Source organism: Melospiza georgiana, chromosome 3, assembly GCF_028018845.1.
Source record: "Melospiza georgiana isolate bMelGeo1 chromosome 3, bMelGeo1.pri, whole genome shotgun sequence".
Lineage (NCBI taxonomy): Eukaryota > Metazoa > Chordata > Aves > Passeriformes > Passerellidae > Melospiza > Melospiza georgiana.
This window is the reverse complement of record NC_080432.1, coordinates 1,501,263-1,520,948: the sequence shown is the minus strand read 5'-3', so window position 1 is coordinate 1,520,948 and position 19,686 is coordinate 1,501,263. Positions and strand designations below refer to the sequence as shown.

The 19,686-nt window shown below is 53.5% G+C and overlaps 1 protein-coding gene across 1 annotated transcript; it reads left to right on the top strand.

Moving 5' to 3' along the window:
* Positions 1–33: 33 nt before the first annotated feature.
* ESCO2 (establishment of sister chromatid cohesion N-acetyltransferase 2) lies at positions 34–17,477 on the top strand (the record flags this gene model as incomplete). Its single annotated transcript, XM_058021817.1, has 10 exons — positions 34–186; positions 6,052–6,351; positions 7,542–7,596; positions 8,151–8,202; positions 8,365–8,452; positions 9,317–9,448; positions 11,163–11,252; positions 12,177–12,344; positions 13,775–14,016; positions 17,354–17,477. Coding segments are annotated over exons 1-10 (1,404 nt in total), but the record flags the coding sequence as incomplete, so codon positions are not given.
* Positions 17,478–19,686: the final 2,209 nt, after the last annotated feature.

The window sequence follows — 19,686 nt, the reverse complement described above, 5'->3', positions numbered from 1 at the left end:
GTGTGAGAGGGCGGCCATGATAGCGTTCGGAAAATGGAACTGCGCGTGCGCAAAGCGGCCATGACACTGTACGGAAAACAGAACAGCGTCTGCGAGGGCGGCCATGACACCGTACGGAAAATCTCACTGCGCATGCGCAGATCAACCGTAGAAGCGAATGGCAGCGAGCTACGCATGCGCAGTGCCGTAGGGGGATGTCTTGTTTTTTCCTTTTCTTTCCTTTTTTTTCCTCGCCTTGGTTTTTTTCCTCTCTTTCCTTCACTGCCTCCTCTTTTCCCCTTTCCTTTTCCTCTTCCCATTTCCCCTTTTCCTTTCTTTCTCTTTTCCTTTTTTCTTTCTCCTTCCCGCTATTTTCACCCCCTTCCCTTTCCCCCTTTTCCCTTTCCTTTCTCTCATCTCATTCCTTGTTTCCTTGCCTTTCTTCACCCCTTTCCTCTTCCCCCTCCTTTTCCCTCTCTTCCCCATTTTTTTTCCTTTTTTTATCCCGAAAATGGGGGGGGATTCAACAATTTGAACCGAATGAACATCCCAGGCAAGGGATCGATCACCAACAGGGAACCATACCTTCCCAGCTGGGCCATATCAGAGCAATAAAGGAGAATTTATTTGGAGTTTTGGTGGATAAAATGTGAAAGATCCACTCAAGAGCCGCCTTTTCTCCTTTTACCCGTTTTTCCCCTTTTCCCATGCTGGCCCCTGGGGCTTGGAGCACCCCGGGGCGGTGGAAGGGATGCCCGCCCACAGCAGCTCCCCGGTGCCGTAATTAACACAAGAATTCTTAATTAGCGCCTCGTTACCCGCCCATTAACTCCCAACCCTTCCGCATTCCTTCCCTTCCCTCAGAATCTCCCGCGCCCGGGACGCGCGGAGGCGAGACTACAACTCCCATCAGCCCCCGCGCGCCGCAGAGCGAGGAAGAGCCGCTGTGTTCTCGCACGGCACGCTGGGAGCTGTAGTCTAATGGCGGGCCCGCGCGGAGAGCCGCGCTCTCTGATTGGCTGCAAAGCAGCGGGGGCGGGCACAACCCGGAGCCGCGCGCTGTTCAACCAATGGCGAGGGAGCACAGCTGGATGACGCGGCGCTCAGCCAATGGGAGCGCAGGGCGGGCGGTTCGAAGGCGCGAGGCTGAAGGCGGGAAGCAGCCATGGCGGAGGCGGCGCTGAGGTGGGGAAGCGGCTCCGAGGGGGCTCTGAGGGGGCTGTGGAGAGGCTCTGAGGGGACTCTGGGGGAGCTCTGAGGGGGCTCTCTGAGGGGGCTGTGAAGGAGTTCTGAGGCGGGAGCTGTGAGGAGGCTCTGAGGGGGCTCTGATGGAACTCTGAGGGGGCTTTGATGGAGCTCTGAGTGGGCTCTGATGGAGCTCTGAGGGAGCTCCGTGGAGGCTTTGAGGGGACTCTGAGGGAGCTCCAAGGGACTTTGAGGGGCTCTGAGAGAACTCCGAGAGGGCTTTGCGGGATCTCCGAGCAGCTCTGATGGGGGCTATGAGGAGGATCAGAGGGGCTCCGAGAGAGCTCCGAGTGAGCTCCAAGGGGCTCTGATGGAGCACTGAGCAGCTTTGAGGGGGCTCTGATGGAGCTGTTGTTTAGCGGGGACAAACAAAACTCCACAGCCTTGTGAAAGTTTGTTTATTAGCTCCGCTATGTTTGTTATTACAGCGCCGGATGCATGTGGAGATTACTCTCCTTAAAAGACATGCATGCCTCTGGAATTCCAGATCCTTTTTTATCCCCCTCTTAAATACTTCAGCGTGCAATTTTACAATAGGTTCACGCATATTCATTTTTGCAAATTTCGGGTGGCATTTGCCGCTAGTTCTTCTTTATCAGAAACAATTCCTAGGTCAGGTTAACCTGCTCTCATAGCAGGTTTTTGTCTCTCTGTCTCTCCCCCTTTATCTCTGTCCTTTGGCTGAAGCAGTTTCTCTGAGCCTGGGCTTTTTACCAGAATGGGCAGTCAGACTAAACAGCTGTATTTTCAAACTAGATGTACATTTCACCTAAATCCAAATAGATTTCTACTCTGCCTCACTGTGAGGGAACTCTGGGGCGGCTCTGATGGAGCTCCAGGTGAGCTCTGAGGGGATGTGAGTGGGCTCCAAGGGGCTCTGATGGAGCTCCAGGGGAGCTCTGAGGGGATGTGAGTGGGCTCCAAGGGGCTCTGATGGAGCTCCAGGTGAGCTCTGAGGGGATGTGAGTGGGCTCCAAGGGGCTCTGATGGAGCTCCAGGGGAGCTCCGAGGCGATGTGAGTGGGCTCCAAGGGGCTCTGATGGAGCTCTGAGGGGATGTGAGTGGGCTCCAAGGGGCTCTGATGGAGCTCTGAGGGGATGTGAGTGGGCTTCAAGGGGTTCTGAGGGCGCTCCGAGGGGGCTTTGCGGGAACTCCGAGGGGTTCTGAGGGAGGAGTGGGACCTGAGTGGGTTCCGAGGGACTCTGAGGGAGCTCCGAGGCGGCTTTGCGGGAGCTCTCGGGAGGCTCTGAGGGCGCTCTCAGGGAGCTCCGAGCAGCTCTGATGGAGGGGGTTTTGAGGAGGTTCCGAGGAAGCTCCAAGGGGCTCTGAGGGAGCACTGAGGAGGCTCTGATGGAGCTGTGAGGGAGCTCTGAGAGGCTGTGAGGAAGCACTCAGGGGCCTCTAATGGAGACCTGAGGGGGCTCTGAGGAGGATCAGAGGGAGCTCCAAGGGGCTCTGAAGGGAGATCTGGGGGGAGCTCCGAGGGGATCCGAGTGGGCTCCAAGGGGCTCTGTGGGGAGGTCCGAGGGGGCTTTGCGGGAACTCTGAGGAGGCTCTGAGGGGATATGAGGGGGCTCTGAGGAGGATCAGGGGGAGCTGCAAGGGGCTCTGAGGAAGCGGTGAGGGGACTCTGAGGGAGCTCCGAGGGGCCTTTGCGGGGACTCTGAGGGAGCTCCGAGGGGCCTTTGCGGGAACTCTGAGGAGGCTCCGAAGCGCTCTTAGGAGGATCAGAGGGGCTCAGAGAGAGCTCCGAGGAGGCTGCGGCTCTGAGGGGTTCTGAGGAGCTCGGGAGGGGCTCCAAGGGGGCTCTGAGGTCTCCAGGCCAGCATTTGGGGCCGGCTTTGAGGAGCTCTGATGAGCTTTGAGGAAGCGTGGTGGGGGTCTGAGGGCTCTGGGCCGGGATTTGGAGCTCGGAGCAGGGCTCAGATGGAGCTCCGAGGAGGAGCTCTGATGGAGCTCCGAGGAGGGGCTCGGATGGAGCTCCGAGGAGGGGCTCGGATGGAGCTCCGAGGAGGGCTCTGAGGGGAAGCTCCGAGGGGGGATCAGATGAAGCTCCAAAGTGGACTGGGATGGAGCTCCGAGGGGGGCTCGGATGGAGCTCCGAAGGCGGCTCATATGGAGCTCTGAGGGGGGCTGTGATGGAGCTCCGAGGGAGCTCAGATGGAGCTCCAAGGGCTCTGGGCTGGGACTGGGGCTCTGAGGGGAACCGGAACCCCCAGCTGGGGATTTGGGATTTGGGGTTTTGGGGATTTTTTGGAGTTTGGTTTTTTTTTGGGGGTTTTGGAGTTTGGTTTGGGTTTTGGGGATTTTGGGGTTTTGGGGATTTTTTGGGGTTTGGTTTTTTTGGGGGTTTTGGAGTTTGGTTTGGGTTTTGGGGCTTTAGGGATTTGGGGATTTTGGGGTTTTTGAGTTTTTGGGGTTGGGGTTTGGGGATTTGGGAATTTAGGGATTTTGGGATTGGGATTTCCCTGGAATTCCCTCCCAAGCCCTGAACTCCCTCCTGGATTTGCAGCAGCTCCGGAACGCCCCGGAAACGGAGCCGGGAGCCCGACAGGTGAGACCCCAAAAACCCCAAAAAAATCCCCCAAAAATCCCCCCAGAATCCCAAATATCCCAAAATCCCAACAACCTGAAACCCAAAAACCCCCAAATCCCCAAAAAACCCTGAAATTCCCAAATCCCCAAAAATTCCCCCCATAATCCCAAAAAGTCTCCAAAAATCCCCCCAAAAAATCCCCTAAATCACAAAAATTTGCAAAATCCCCAAAAATCTCAAGAAATACAACAAAAGTCCAAAACTATCAAAATCACAAAACCCCCAAATTCCATAAATCTCAAAAATATCCAAATTCCCCCCAAAAATCCCCAAAATCCCAAAAAATGCCCCCAAACCCCCTAAAATTTCTAAAAATGCCCAAAATCACAAAAAAATCCCCCAAAAAGCCTCAAAAATCACAGAAATTTCCCAAAACTCAAAATCCCCCCAAATTCCCAGAATCCCCAAAATTTGAAAATCGCCCAAAAAAACTCAAAATGCACAAAAATGCCCAAAACCTCCCAAAATTTCCAGAAATCCTAAAACCTCCAAAATATCCAAAAAATCCCCAAAAATACAAAAATCCCCCAAAATCTCCAAGAATCTCAAGATCCCAAAAATCCCCAAACCCCAAAATTCGGCAAATTTCCAAAATCCCTCAGAATCCCCCCAAAAATCACAGAAATTTCAAAAATCCCCAAAATCTCCAAAATTCAGAAATGCCTCAAAAATCTCAAAATCCCAAAATTTCCAAAATCCCAACGAATTCCAAAAAACCACAAATGTCCAAAAATTCCACAAAATTCCCAAAATTACAATAAAAAAATCTCCAAAAATCCACAAATTTCCCCCAAATCCCTGAAATCTCCAAATCCCCAAATTCCCAAGAACTCCAAATTCTCCAAAATCCCAAAATTTCCAAAATCCCAAAAATATCTCCAAATCCCAATGAATCCCATAAAACCAAAAAATGTCCAAAAATCCCCCCCAAAAATTCCCAAATTTCCCCAAAACCCTGAAATTTCCAAATCCCCAAAAATCCCAAAATTCCCCCAAAATTTGAAATTCCCGTTTTTTTTTTTTCCAGCCCCTCGGAATTCCGGACCCCGCTGCTCAAACGGCCCCGAGCTGCTCCTGGATCTGCATCCCAGAATTCCCCAAATTCCCCAAATTCCCCAAATTCCGAGCAGGAAATCCGGGAGAAACCGGCGCCGTCCCGGAAACTGCAGCTCCCAGCAGGAAATCCGGGAATTCCGGCAGAAAATTTGGGAATTTTAGCAGAAAATTTGGGAATTCTGGCGGGGAATTCGGGAATTCCGGCAGAAAATTTGGGAATTCTGTCAGGAAATTCGGGAATTGCCAGGAGTTCCCACTTTTCCGTGGGGGTTTTCTACGGGCACAGGAATTACCTGGATCCCCTGGAGAGGAAACGGCTGCGGGAGTTGCTGGGAACGGGGAAAATCCCGGAAAAATCCTGGAATTCCGGGAATTCTGGGAATTCCAGAGCTGGGAATTTGGGGGTTGGGAGGTTTGGCGGGAAATCCAACAGGAAATCTGGGAATTCTGCTGGGAAATTTGGGAATTCTGCTGGGAAATCCGGGAATTCCAAGAAGAATCACAGCAGGTCCAAGGGGAAAAGCAGCGGGAATTCCTGGAATTCCAACATTGGGAATTCCCGGATTTCAGGGACTGGGAATTCCAAGATTTCAGGGATTGGTGGGAATTCCCGGATTTTCAATGTTGGGAATTCCCAAGATTGTAAACTTGGGATTTCCCGTAATTCTGGGATTTCTGGGATTGGGAATTCCCAGATTTCTGAGTTTGGCAACTCCAAGATTGGCGTGAATTCCCAAATTTCCAAAGATGAGAATTCCCAGGATTCCAAGCTCAAGAATTCCCAGATTTCTGGGATTGGTGAAAATTCCCGGATTTCTGGGGCTGGAAATTCCCAGATTTCTGAGCTCAAAAATTCCCAAATTTCCAACATTGAGAATTCCCAGATTTCAAGGATTGGTGGGAATTCTCAAATTTCCAAGGCCTTGAATTCCCAGATTTCTGAGGCTGAAAATTCCCAGATTTCAGGGATTGGTGGAAATTCCCAGAATTATAACATCAAGAATCCCCAGAATTCCAACACTGGGAATTCTCAAGTTTCCAAGTTTGGGAATTCTGGGATTTCAGGGATTGATGAGAATTCCCAAATTTCCAGGGCTGGGAATTCCCAGATTTCTGGGGTCGGGAATTGTGGGATTGGTGGGAATTCCCAAATTTCCAACGCTGACAATTCCCAGATTTCCGAGCTCAAGAATTCCCAGATTTCCAACGTTGGGAATCCCAGGATTTTTGGGAATTCCGGGAATTCCCAGCCCCGGGAGTTCCGGGTGCTCCAGGCCGGGGTCCGGCCGCGTTTGCGGCTCCCCCGGGGCGGCGCCTTCTTCCGCAGCGGGAGCAGATCCAGGAAAAATCCGGGAAAATCCCAAAAAACCCCCGGGGAGAATCCCCAGGAACCGGCGCGGAACCTTCCGGAAACGGCGGGCAAGGAAAACCGGGAAAAAACCGGGAAAAACCAACAGGAATGCAGCGGGAAGGAGGTGAGGGAGGGCTGGGAATCCCGGGGATTTTGGGAATTTGGGGGAATTTTCTTGGGAATTTCAGGGGATTTGGGGAATTTTCAGGGATTTGGGGAGAATTTCTGGAAATTTTCTTGGGAATTTCCAGGAACTTCAGGGAATTTTGGGGAGTTTCAGGGAATTTTTGGCAATTCCTGGGAATTTCCTTCAAATTTGCTTGGGAATTTCCCTGGGAATTTTGGGGAATTTTCAATGATTTTCAGGGAATTCCTGCGGACTATCACGGAATTTCTGGGTTTTTTAAAGAAATTTTTTTGGGAATTTTCTTGGAGAATTTCCATTGGAATTTCAGAGAATTTTCTTAGGAACTTCGGGGGACTTTCAAGGAATTCCTGGGGATTTTTGGGAATTCTGGGGAATTTGGGGGAATTTCTGGGAATTGTCTTGGGAATTTCTGTTGGAACTTCAGAAAATGTTTTTGGGAATTTTGGGGGGGGTTTCTGGGATTTTTTGGGAATTTTCTTGGGAATTTCTGCAAATTTCAGGGAATTTCCTTGGAATTCCTGGGAATTCCTCAGAATTTCAGGGGATTTTTTGGGGCATTTCAGGGAATTTCCTTGGGAATTTTGGGAAATTTCTCTGAATTGTGGGGAATTTTCTTGGGAACTTTCTTGGGAATTTTCACAGATTTTCCTTGGGAATTTCCTTCCAATGTCAAAGGATTTCTGGGAATTTCAGGGGATTTTGGGAAGTTCCTGGGAATTTCTGGGATTTTTGGGGAATTTTGGGGAACTTTTTGAAATTTCAGGGGGTTTTTAGGGAATTTCATAGAATTTTTGGGAATTTCCCTGAAAGTTCCTTGGAATGTCAGAGAATTTCAGGGGACTCTGGGGAATTCCCAAGAATTCCCTTGGAATTTCAAGCACTGTCAGGGAATTCCATAGAACTTTAGGAATCTTTCTGGAATTTCTGGGAATTTCTGGGACTTTTTGATATTTTTGGGAATCTTTCCCTTTTCCATCCCCAAATTCCCTCAAAACCCCCGGGAATGAACCCAGAATTCCAGGAAAATGCTCGGATTTCCCAACATCCCCAAATTCTCTGACTGATCCAAGATTTCCTTGGGCATTTCCCAGAATTCCTGAAAAAAACCCCAGAATTCCTAAAAACCCCCAGAATTCCCATTTTTCCTGCAATTCCCTCTTTTCCAGGAACCCTCTGGAACGAGCGCGGATTCCCGGGATCCCCCGGCCCAGCAGGAATTGGGTGAGTGGGGAAAACCTCGGGAAAACCTTGGGAATTCTGCCCTGGAATTCTGGGAATTCTGCCCTGGATTTTTTGGGAATTCTACCTTGGAAGTCCTGGGAATTTTCCCCCAGAATTTTTTGGAATTCTGCCCTGGATTTTTTGGGAATTCTGCCTCGGAATTCCTGGAATTTCTCCCTAGGATTCCCTGGGAATTCTGCCCTGGATTTCCTGGGAATTCTGCCCTGGAATTCTGGGAATTCTACCTTGGAATTCCTGGGAATTTTCCCCCAGAATTTTTTGGAATTCTGCCCTGGAATTCTGGGAATTCTGCCCTGGATTTTTTGGCAATTCTGCCTTGGAATTCCTGGGAATTCTCCCTAGGATTCCCTGGGAATTCTGCCCTGGATTTTTTGGGAATTCTGCCTTAGAATTCCTGGAATTTCTCCCTAGGATTCCCTGGGAATTCTGCCCTGGAATTCCCAGCACTCCCACTGGCAATCCCTGAGCTCACAATTCTGTTTTTTTCCGGATTTTTCCTGGATTTTTCCGGAATTTTCCTATTTTTTTCCCAGGCTCTCCGTGCCCGGCCGGGCTCTTCCCGATTTTCCTGCCCAGTAGGAGGAGGTGAGATCCCATTTTCCCACTTTTTTCCCATTATTTTCCCACTTTTTTCCCATTTCCCCCCCATGTTATTCCCTGATTTTTCCCAGTTTTCCCCTGATTTTTTCCCTGATTTTTCCCATTTTTTCCCACTTTCCCCATTTATTTTTCCCATTGTTTTTCCAGGCCCCTGGAGGAGCTCCCGGCTCCCTTTGGTCCCTCTGGAAAAACTCCCAGGAAATCCCGGGAATCCTCGTGGGATCAGCTCATCATTGTGAGAGCAGCAGGAAAACGGGAATTCCGGGAATTCCAGAACATTCCATGGGCTGGGGAACCCGGGAATTCCCTGGGAACGTTCCTGGGATGGGAAATATGGGAATTCCGGGAATTCCAGAACCTTCCATGGGCTGGGGAACCCGGGAATTCCCTGAGAATGTTCACTGGGATGGGAAATGTGGGAATTCCGGGAATTCTAGAGCATTCCATGGGTGGGAAATCTGGGAATTCCATGGGAACGTTCCCTGGGTGGAAAAACGTGGGAATTCCGGGGTTCTGGAACTTTCCGTGGGATGGGAAATCCGGGAATTCCCTGGGATGGGAAATCTGGGAATTCCAGAACATTGCATGGGCTGGGAAATCTGGGAATTCCCTGGGCTGGGAAATCTGGGAATTCCAGAACATTCCATGGGCTGGGAAATCTGGGAATTCCCTAGGAATGGTCCCTGGGATGGGAAATCTGGGAATTCCATGGGAATGTTCCCTAGGGTGGAAAAATCTGGAAATTCCGGGGTTCTGGAACCTTCCATGGGCTGGGAATTCGGCAGTGCGGATCCTGTGGGATGCTCCTCCATTCCCCATTCCCGGCATTCCCTGTGTGCATTCCCAGTTATCCCAGGATTCCCGGTGTTCATTCCCCATTCCCAGAATTCCCATTTTTCCCGGTATTCCCTCCCCCAGGACGCGGGTCAGCACTCGCTGGGCCCGCGGCAGTGCGGCTCCTGCGGGATGCTCTTCCATTGCCCATTCCTGGCATTCCCTGTGTGCATTCCCGGTTATCCCAGGATTCCCAGTGTTCATTCCCAGTTATCCCAGGATTCCCCCATTCCCAGAATTCCCATTTTTCCTGGTATTCCCCCAGGACGCGGGTCAGCACTCGCTGGGTCCCCGGCAGTGCGGCTCCTGCGGGATGCTGTTCGCTCCCGGCGTTCCCGAGGATCGGCTGCAGCACCTGCGGCACCACCGGAGGCTGCGCCAGGCCCTGACACACACGGTGAGCGGGAATCCACGGGAACGTCCCACGGGAATGATGGGAATTCCAGGGGAATGGGAACGTTCCGTGGGAGTGATGGGAGTGCGGATTCCAGGGGAATGGGAACGTTCCAGGGGAATGATGGCAGTGGAGATTCCAGGGGAATGGGAACATTCCAGGGGAATGATGGGAGTGGTAATTCCAGGGGAATGGGAATGGGAATTCCAGGGGAATGATGGGAGTGGGAATTCCAGGGGAATGATGGGAGTGGGAATTCCAGGGGAATGATGGGAGTGGGAATTCCAGGGGAATGATGGGAGTGGGAATTCCAGGGGAATGGGAATTCCAGGGGAAATGATGGGAGTGGAGATTCCAGGGGAATGATGGGAGTGGGAATTCCAGGGGAATGGGAGTGGGAATGATGGGAATGGGAGTGGGGATGGGAATGGGGATCCCAGGTGTTCCAGGGGAATGATGGGAATGGGAGTGATGGGGATGGGAGTGGGGATGGGAAAGCTGGGAATGGGAATGATGGAATGAGAATGACGGAATGGGAATGGTGGGAGTGGGAATGGGAATGGTGGGAGTGGGAATGGGAATAGTGGGAGTGGGAATGGTGGGAATGGGAATGATGGGAGTGGGAATGGTGGGAATGGGAATGGTGGGAGTGGGAATAGGAATGGGAATGGTGGGAATGGGAGTGGGAATGGGAATGATGGGAATGGGAATGATGGGAATGGGAATGGTAGGAATGGTGGGAATGGGAACGATGGGAATGGGAACAATAGGAATGGTGGGAATGGGAATGGTGGGAATGGGAATGATGGAAATGAGAATGGTGGGAATGGGAATGATGGAATGGGAAAGGTGGGAATGGGAATGATGGAAATGAGAATGGTGGGAATGGCAATGATGAGAATGGGAATGATGCAAATGGGAATGACGGAATGGGAATGGTGGGAATGGTAGGAATGGTGGGAATGGTGGGAATGGTAGGAATGGTGGGAATGGGAGTGGTGGGAATGGGAATGGTGGGAATGGGAGTGCAGCATCCAGGGAGGGGGGAGCTGGGTGGGAGGGGAGAGAGGGAATTCCAGGGGAATGGGAATACGGGAATGGGGAGAGTGGGAATATGGGGGAATTCCTGGAATTTGGGGAATGGGAATGGGGATGGGAATTTGGAACGGGGGAATTGGGATGGGGAAATGGGAATGGGGGATGTGGAGATGGTGGGAATTTGGGAATGGCAGGAACTGTGGGAATGGGATTGGCAGAATGGGGATGTGGGAATGAGGGACAGGAGGAATGTGGGAATTCTGGGAATGAGGGAATGGCAATGGGGGAACGATGGCAATGGGAAATACTGGGAATTATGGGAATTCTGGGAATGGCAGGAATGCAGGGATCGGGGCATGGGGGAATGGGGGAATGCAGGAATACTGGGAACAGAGGGAAGGGGGGAATGTTGGGAATGGCAGGAGAAGTTCCTGCCCGGGATTACTCCTTGAGATTCCTTCATGGAATTCCCTCTTGGGATTCTTCCCTGGAATTCCCTCCTGGGATTCCATCTTGGGACGTACACATTCCCCAGTCATGGAATCCTGGATCCCCCAATCCTGAGGGGATTCCCAGGATTCCCCCAATCCTGGATCCCCCAATCCTGAGGGATTCCCAGGATTCCCCCAATCCTGGATCCCCCAACCCCGAGGTGATTCCCGGGATTTTCCCTCGGCAGGGCTGGAAGCAGGAGCGCGTGGTGGCGGAATTCTGGGATGGGAAAATCCTCCTGATCCTTCCCGAGGATCCCAAATACGCCCTCAGGAAGGTACAGCCAATTCCTGGGGTTTCCTTTGGGAATGGGAGCTGGAATCCCAAATTCCAACGGGGTCTCATCCCGAAATCCCAATGGGATCTGATCCTGAAATCCCAATGGGATCTGATCCCGAAATCCCAATGGGAGCTGATCCTGAAATCCCAAATCCTCATCGTGAGCTGATCCCGAAATCCCAAATCCCAATGGGAGCCGATCTCAAAATCCCAATGGGAGCTGATCCCTAAATCCCAAATTCCAATGGGAGCCAATGCCTAAATCCCAAATCCCATTGCAGTCTGATTCCTAAATCCCAGCAGGGTCTGATCCCAAAATCCTAAATCCCAATGGGATCTGATCCCTAAATCCCAACGGGAGCTGATCCTGAAATCCCAGTGGAATTTGATTCCTAAATCCCAGCAGAATCTGATCCCGAAATCCCAAATCCCAGCAGGACCCAATCCCTGATTCCCATCCCACAGAAATCCCTAAATCCCTGTGCAAACCCAACTTTTCTTGGGAACAAATTCTGGTTTTCCAGGAATTTCCACCCCATTTCCCCAGGAATTTCCACCCCATTTCCCCAGGAATTTCCACCCCATTTCCCCAGGAATTCCCACCCCGTTTCTCTCAGAATTCCCACCCCATTTATCCCAGGAATTCCCACCCCATTTATCCCGGAATTCCCACCCCATTTATCCCAGGAATTCCCACCCCGTTTATCTCAGAATTCCCACTGCATTTCTCTCAGAATTCCCACCCTGTTTATCCCAGAATTCCCACTCCATTTCTCTCAGAATTCCCACCCCGTTTATCCCGGAATTCCCACCCCGTTTATCCCGGAATTCCCACCCCGTTTATCCAGGAATTCCCACCCCGTTTATCCCAGGAATTCCCACCCCATTTCCCCAGGAATTCCCACCCCGTTTCTCCCCGCAGGCCGAGGAGGTTCTGGCCGTGGTGGATTCCGAGCTGGGTTTCCCGGAGCATTCCCGGCCGGGTTCCGGGCAGCGTTCCCGGCTGTTCCCGGCACAGTCGCGGGTGTACCTGTTCGTGAGCCCCGGGCAGTGCGTGCTGGGCTGCCTGGTGGCACAGCCCATCCGCCACGTGCGTGGTGATCCCCCCAGGCATTCCCAATTCCCATTCCCAGTTCCCAATCCCAGTTCCCATTCCCAGTTCCCATCCCCATCCTTATTCCCCATTCCCAGGTCTCGTCCACATTCCCAGTTCCCAATTCACATCCCCATCCCATTCCCATTTTTTCAGCCCCATCCCCATTCCCATTCCCATCCTGGTTCCCCATTCCCAGTTTTCCATTACCATTCCCAGTCCCCACCCCGTTCCCACTTTGCTGGTTCCCATCCCCGTTCCCGTTCCCAGATTCCCATTCCCAGTTCCTGATTCCCATTCCCCGTTCTCAGTTCCCGTTCTCAGTTTCCCATCCCCATTCCCACTTTCCATTCGCAATTCCCAGTTTCCCCATTCCCAGTTTCCCTGTTCCCAGTTCCCATCCCCATTCCCAATTCCCATCTCCAGTTTTCAATTCCCATCCCCATTCCCAGTTTCCCATTGCCATCCCCATTCCAAATTCCCAGTTCCCATTATCACATTCCCAGTTTCCCAATTCTCATCCCCAGTCCCGATTTCCCGGTTCCCATTTCCAATTCCCACATTTTCCATTCCCACGTTTCCATCCCCATTCCCAATTCCCATCTCCAGTTCTCAGTTCTCATCCCCACTCCCATCCCTGTCCCCATCCCCATTCCCAGTTCCCATCCCCATTCTCAGCTTCCACTTCTCATCCTCATTCCCACATTCCCATTCCCACATTCCCAGTTTCCCATTCCCAGTTTCCCATTCCCATTCCCAGTTTCCCATTCCCATTCCCAGTTTCCCATTCCCATTCCCAGTTCCCATTCCCATTCCCCCATTCCCAGTTCCTATTCCCAATTCCCCATTCCCACGTTTCCATCCTCATCCCCATTCCCTGTTTCCCACTCCCAGTTCCCCATTCCCATTCCCAGTTTCCCAATTCCCATCCCCATTCCCAATTCCCCATTCCCATGTTTCCATCCGTATCCCCATTCCCATTCCTAGTTTCCCAATTCTCATCCCCATTCTGTTTCCCATTCCCCATTCCCAGTTTCCCATGTTCCCATCCCCATTCCCAGTTCCCCATTCCCACGTTTCCATCCCCATCCCCATTCCCTGTTCCCCACTCCCAGTTCCCCATTCCCAGTTTCCCATGTTCCCATCCCCATTCCCAGTTCCCCATTCCCACGTTTCCATCCCCATCCCCATTCCCTGTTCCCCACTCCCAGTTCCCCATTCCCGGTTTCCCAATTCTCATCCCCATTCTGTTTCCCATTCCCCATTCCCAGTTTCCCAATTCCCATTCCCAATTTCCCATTCCCAATTCCCATCCCCATTCCCAATTTCCCATTCCCAATTCCCATCCCCATTCCCAATTCCCCATTCCCAATTCCCATCCCCATTCCCAATTCTCCATTCCCACGTTTCCTTCCCCATTCCCGCAGGCATTCCGCGTGCTGCCGGAGCCGGGCTTGGCACCATTGCCAGACCCCCAGGACCCCCAGAATTCCCAAGGTCCCCGTGACCCCCGTGGGGATTCCCGTCGGGATCCGCAGAGCGACCCGTGTGCCCGCGCCTGGCGCTGCTCGCTGTGCCCGGAGCCGGCGGCGTGCGGCATCAGCCGCCTCTGGGTGCTGGGGGCGCGGCGGCGCCGCGGCATCGCCCGCAGGATGATGGACGCCCTCAGGTGGGGGGAAACAACAGCCGGGAATGCCGGGAATGCCGGGAATGGTGGGGGGAAACGGGGATTGGGGACGGGGGAAACCGGGGATTGGGGTGGGGAAATGGGAATTGGGACGGGGAACTGGAATTTGGGATGGGGAGCTGGGATTTGGTGAGGGAGAACACGGGAAACTGGGATTGCCAGGTCTGGGAGTGCTGGACGCACTCAGGTGGGAAAACAGGTGGGAATGGTGGGAATGGTGGGATGGGAGGGAGCGGGTAAGGGAGAGTGGGGAGGAAAAAGTGGGGTTGGGGATGGGGAAACTGGGATGTGGGGTGGGGGAAATGGGAATGGGGAACTGGGATTGGAGATGGGGAAATGGCACGTGGGATGGGGTAATGGGATTTGGGGATGGGGAACTGGGCTTTGGGATGGGGAAATGGGATTTGGGGAGGGAGAACACGGGAAACTGGGATTGCCAGGTCTGGGAGTGCTGGACGCCCTCAGGTGGGAAATAACAACCGGGAATGGCGGGGGGAAATGGGGATTGGGGACGGGGAACTGGAAATTGGGGATGGGGAAATGGGATTTGGGGTGGGGAAATGGGATTGGGGAGGGAGAACATGGGAAACTGGGATTGCCAGGTCTGGGAGTGCTGGATGCACTCAGGTGGGGGAAAGCAACCGGGAATGGCGGGGGGAAATGGGGACTGGGGATGGGGAACTGGAAATTGGGGATGGGGAACTGGAAATTGGGATGGGGAAATGGGATTTGGGATGGGGGAAAACAGGGATTGGGGAGGGAGAACACGGGAAACTGGGATTTGCCAGGTCTGGGAGTGCTGGACGCCCTCAGGCGGGAAAACAGGTGGGAATGGCGGGGGGAAACAGGGATTGGGGACGGGGAACTGGGATTTGGGATGGGGAACTGGAATTTGGGATGGGGAGCTGGGATTTGGTCAGGGAGAACACAGAAAACTGGGATTGCCAGGTCTGGGAGTGCTGGACGCCCTCAGGTGGGAAAACAGGTGGGAATGGTGGGAATGGTGGGATGCGAGGGAGCGGGTAAGGGAGAGTGGGGAGGAAAAAGTGGGATTGGGGACGGGGAAACTGGGATGTGGGGTGGGGGAAATGGGATTGCGGATGGGAAAATGGGGAGGGGGAAATGGGATTGGGGAGGGGGAAATGGCACGTAGGATGGGAAACTGGGATTTGATATGGGGAAAGTGGGATTGGGGATGGGGTAATGGGATTTGGGGATGGCGAGCTGGGATTTGGGATGGGGAAATGGGAATTGGGGAGGGAGAACATGGGAAACTGGGATTTGCCAGGTCTGGGAGTGCTGGACGCCCTCAGGTGGGGGAAAACAACTGGGAATGGCGGGGGGAAATGGGGATTGGGGATGGGGAACTGGAAATTGGGGATGGGAAACTGGAACTTGGGGATGGGGAAGTGGGATTTGGGGAGGGAGAACACGGAAAACTGGGATTGCCAGGTCTGGGAGTGCTGGACGCCCTCAGGTGGGAAAACAGGTGGGAATGTTGGGAATGGTGGGATGGGAGGGGGCGGGAGAGTGGGGAGGAAAAAAGGGGGATTGGGGACGGGGAAACTGGGATGTGGGGTGGGGGAAATGGGATTGCGGATGGGAAAATGGGGAGGGGGAACTGGGGGAAATGGGAATGGGGAACTGGGATTGGAGATGGGGAAATGGGAATTGGGGAGGGAGAACATGGAAAACTGGGATTGCCAGGTCTGGGAGTGCTGGACGCCCTCAGGTGGGAAATAACAACTGGGAATGGCAGGGGGAAATGGGGATTGGGGATGGGGGAAACTGGGGATTGGGGTGGGGAACTGGGATTTGGGGTGGGGAAATGGGATTGGGGAGGGAGAACATGGGAAACTGGGATTTGCCAGGTCTGGGAGTGCTGGACGCCCTCAGGTGGGGGGGAACAACAGCCGGGAATGCCGGGAATGGCGGGGGGAAACGGGGAGTGGGGATGGGGGAAACCAGGGATTGGGGAGGGAGAACATGGAAAACTGGGATTGCCAGGTCTGGGAGTGCTGGACGCCCTCAGGTGGGAATGCATCCGGGAATGGCGGGAATGTTGGGAATGGTGGGATGGGAGGGAGCGGGAAAGGGAGAGTGGGGAGGAAAAAGTGGGATTGGGAACGGGGAAACTGGGATGTGGGGTGGGGGAAATGGGAATGGGGAACTGGGATTGGAGATGGGGAAATGGCACATGGGATGGGGTAATGGGATTTGGGGATGGGGAACTGGGATTTGGGATGGGGAAATGGGATTTGGGGAGGGAGAACACGGGAAACTGGGATTGCCAGGTCTGGGAGTGCTGGACGCCCTCAGGTGGGAAATAACAGCCGGGAATGGCGGGGGGAAATGGGGATTGGGGATGGGGGAAATCGGGGATTGGGGTGGGGAAATGGGAATTGGGGGGGGAGAACACGGAAAACTGGGATTGCCAGGTCTGGGAGTGCTGGACGCCCTCAGGTGGGAAAACAGCCGGGAATGGCCGGGAATGTTGGGAATGGTGGGATGGGAGGGAGCGGGAAAGGGAGAGGGGCGAGGAAAAAGGGGGATTGGGGACGGGGAAACTGGGATGTGGGGTGGGGGAAATGGGGATGGGGAACTGGGATTGGGGAGGGGGAGACACTGGGATTTGGGGTGGGGAACTGGGATTGGGGATGGGGAGCTGGGATTGGGGAGGGGGAACTGGAAATTGGGATGGGGAACTGGAAATTGGGATGGGGAAAGTGGGATTGGGGATGGGGAGATGGAATTGGGGATAGGGCAAACTTGGATTGGGGATCAGGAACTGGGAATTGGGATGGGAAACGGAATTGAGGAGGGAAAATGGGATTTGAGATGGGAAACTGGGATTTGGGATGCGGAAATGGGATGTGGGGATGGGGAACTGGGATTTGGGGATGGGGAACTGGGATTTGGGGATGGGGAAACAGAATTGTGGATGGGGAAAGTGCGATTTGGGCAGGGATAACAGGAACACCGGGATTCAGGCAGGAATGTTTTTCGAGTGTTTTCCATTTCCCCATTCTTCTTCCTGGTGTTTCCCATTTCCTGAAATCTTCCTCGTTACTTTTCCCAACGTTTCCCCAGTGCTTCCCATTTCCCCATTATTTATTTCTCCCAGTGTTTCCCATTTCCCCATTATTTATTTTTCCCGCTGTTTTCCATTTCCTGGCGTTGATTTTTCCTGGCGTTTTCCATTTTCCCGTTATTTTTCCCGGTGCAGCCCCGTTATTTTCCCCGTTATTTTTCCCGGCGCCGTTCCCCGTTTCCCCGTTGCCGGTTTCCCTCTGCTCTGACGCGCGCTGTCCCGTTCCAGGCGCACGTTCGTGTTCGGGGCCGTGCTGAGCTCCCGGGATTTGGCCTTTTCCGACCCCACGGCCGACGGGAGGGGATTCGCTGCCCGCTACTGCGGCCGCCACGACTTCCTCGTCTACAGCCCCCTCGCACCGGGATCCACGGCACCGGGATCAGCACCGGGATCCACACCGGGAACACCGGGATTGGCATCGGGATCCACGGCACTGGGATCTGCACCAGGATCCACGGCAGCAGGAACACCGGGATCAGCACTGGGATCCACACCGGGAACACTGGGATTGGCATCGGGATCCACGGCACTGGGATCTGCACCGGGATCCACAGCACCAGGATCCACACCGGGATCAGCACCGGGATCAGCACTGGGATCAGCACTGGGATCCACAGCACCAGGATCCACACCAGAATCAGCACCGGGATCCACACTGGGAACACCGGGATTGGCATCGGGATCGCTGGGATCTGCACCGGGATCCACAGCACCGGGATCCACACCAGGAACACCGGGATCCACGGCACCGGGATCACCGGGATCCACACCGCGATCACCAGGATCGTCACCCGGATCTGCACCGGGATCTGCACCGGGGTGCACACCAGGATCGGCAGGATCACCGGGATCATTGATATCGACACCAGGAGCCACACCAGGATCAGCAGGAGCTGCACTGGGATCCACACCGGGATCCGCACCTGGATCCACACTGGGATCCACACCAGGATCAGGAGGATCACCGGAAGCTGCACCAGGATCTGCACTGGGATCCACACCAGGATCACCGGGATCCACGGCACCGGGAGCTGCACTGGGATCGGCACCGGGATCCAGAGCGGGATCATCAGGATCAGCACCCGGATCAACACTGAGATCCACGCCGGGATCAGCAGGATCGCCAGGATCATTGGGATTGGTGCCGGGATCACCAGCAGGATCTGCAGCAGGATCTACACTGGGATCAGCACCAGGATCCGGACTGGGATCGACACCGGGATCAGGAGGATCACCAGGAGCTGCACCAGGATCAACACTGGGATCAGCAGGATCTGCAGCAGGATCAGCACCGGGATCAACACTGGGATCCACACTGGGATCAGCACCAGGAGCCACACAAGGATCGGCACCGGGATCAGGAGGAACACCGGGAGCTGCACCGGGATCAGCAGCAGGAACCACACCAGGATCAGTGGGATCCACACCGGGATCTGCAGCGGGATCGGCACTGGGATCACCGGGATCAGCACTGGGATCCACACTGGCATCAGCGGGATCAGGATCATCAGGATTGGGATCAGGATCATTGGAATTGAAATCAGGATCAGCAGGATTGGGATCAGGATTAGGATCACTGGGATCAGGATTGGGATGAGCAGCGGGAGCAGTGGGATCAGCAGGATCAGGAATCCTTCCCTAAATCCTTCCTAAATCCCTTGGGAATCCTTCCCTTCCAGTTGGGAATCCTTGCCTAAATCCCTTCCCTTCCCTTTTCCTTGGGAATTCTTTCCTTCCTTTAGGAATTCTTCCTGAAATCCCTTCCCTAAATCCTTCATTCCCTTGGGAATCCTTCCCTTCCCTTTCCTTTGGGAATCCTTCTTTTCCTGGCATCCTTCCCTTCCTTTTCTTGGGAATGCTGAGCTCCCTTGGGAATCCTTCCCCAAATCCCATCCCTTCCAAATCCACCATTCCCTTCCTTTCTTTGGGAATCTTTCCCTTCATTCCCTTGGGAATCTTTCCCTAAATCCCTTCCCTAAATCCTTCATTCCTTTGGGAATTCCTCCCTAAATCCCTTCGGAATCCTTCATTCCCTTGGGAATGTTTCCCTCCCTTGGGAATGCTGAGTTCCTTGGGGATCTTTCCCTTCCCTAAATCCCTTAGGAATCTTTCCCTGGATCCCTTCCCAATCTTTCCAAATCCTTCATTCCCTTTGGAATCCTTCCCTTGGGAATCCCTCATCCCCCTCCTTTCTTTGGGAATCCTTTCCCAAATCCCTTCCCTCCCACATCCTTCATTCCCTTGGGAATCCTTTCCCAAATCCCATCCCTTTCAAATCCACCATTCCCTCCCTTTCTTTGGGAATCTTTCCCTTGGGAATCCCTCCCTAAACCCCTTCCCTGAATCCTTCATTCCCTTGGGAATTCTCCTTTCCCTTTGGGAATTCCCTTTCCTTTTGGGATCACTCATTCCCTTGGGAATTCTCATTTCCCTTTGGGATCCTTCATTCCTTTGGGATCCCTCATTCCCTTGGGAATTCTCATTTCCCTTTGGGATCCTTCATTCCTTTGGAATCCCTGATTCCTTTGGGATCCTTCATTCCTTTGGGATCCCTCATTCCC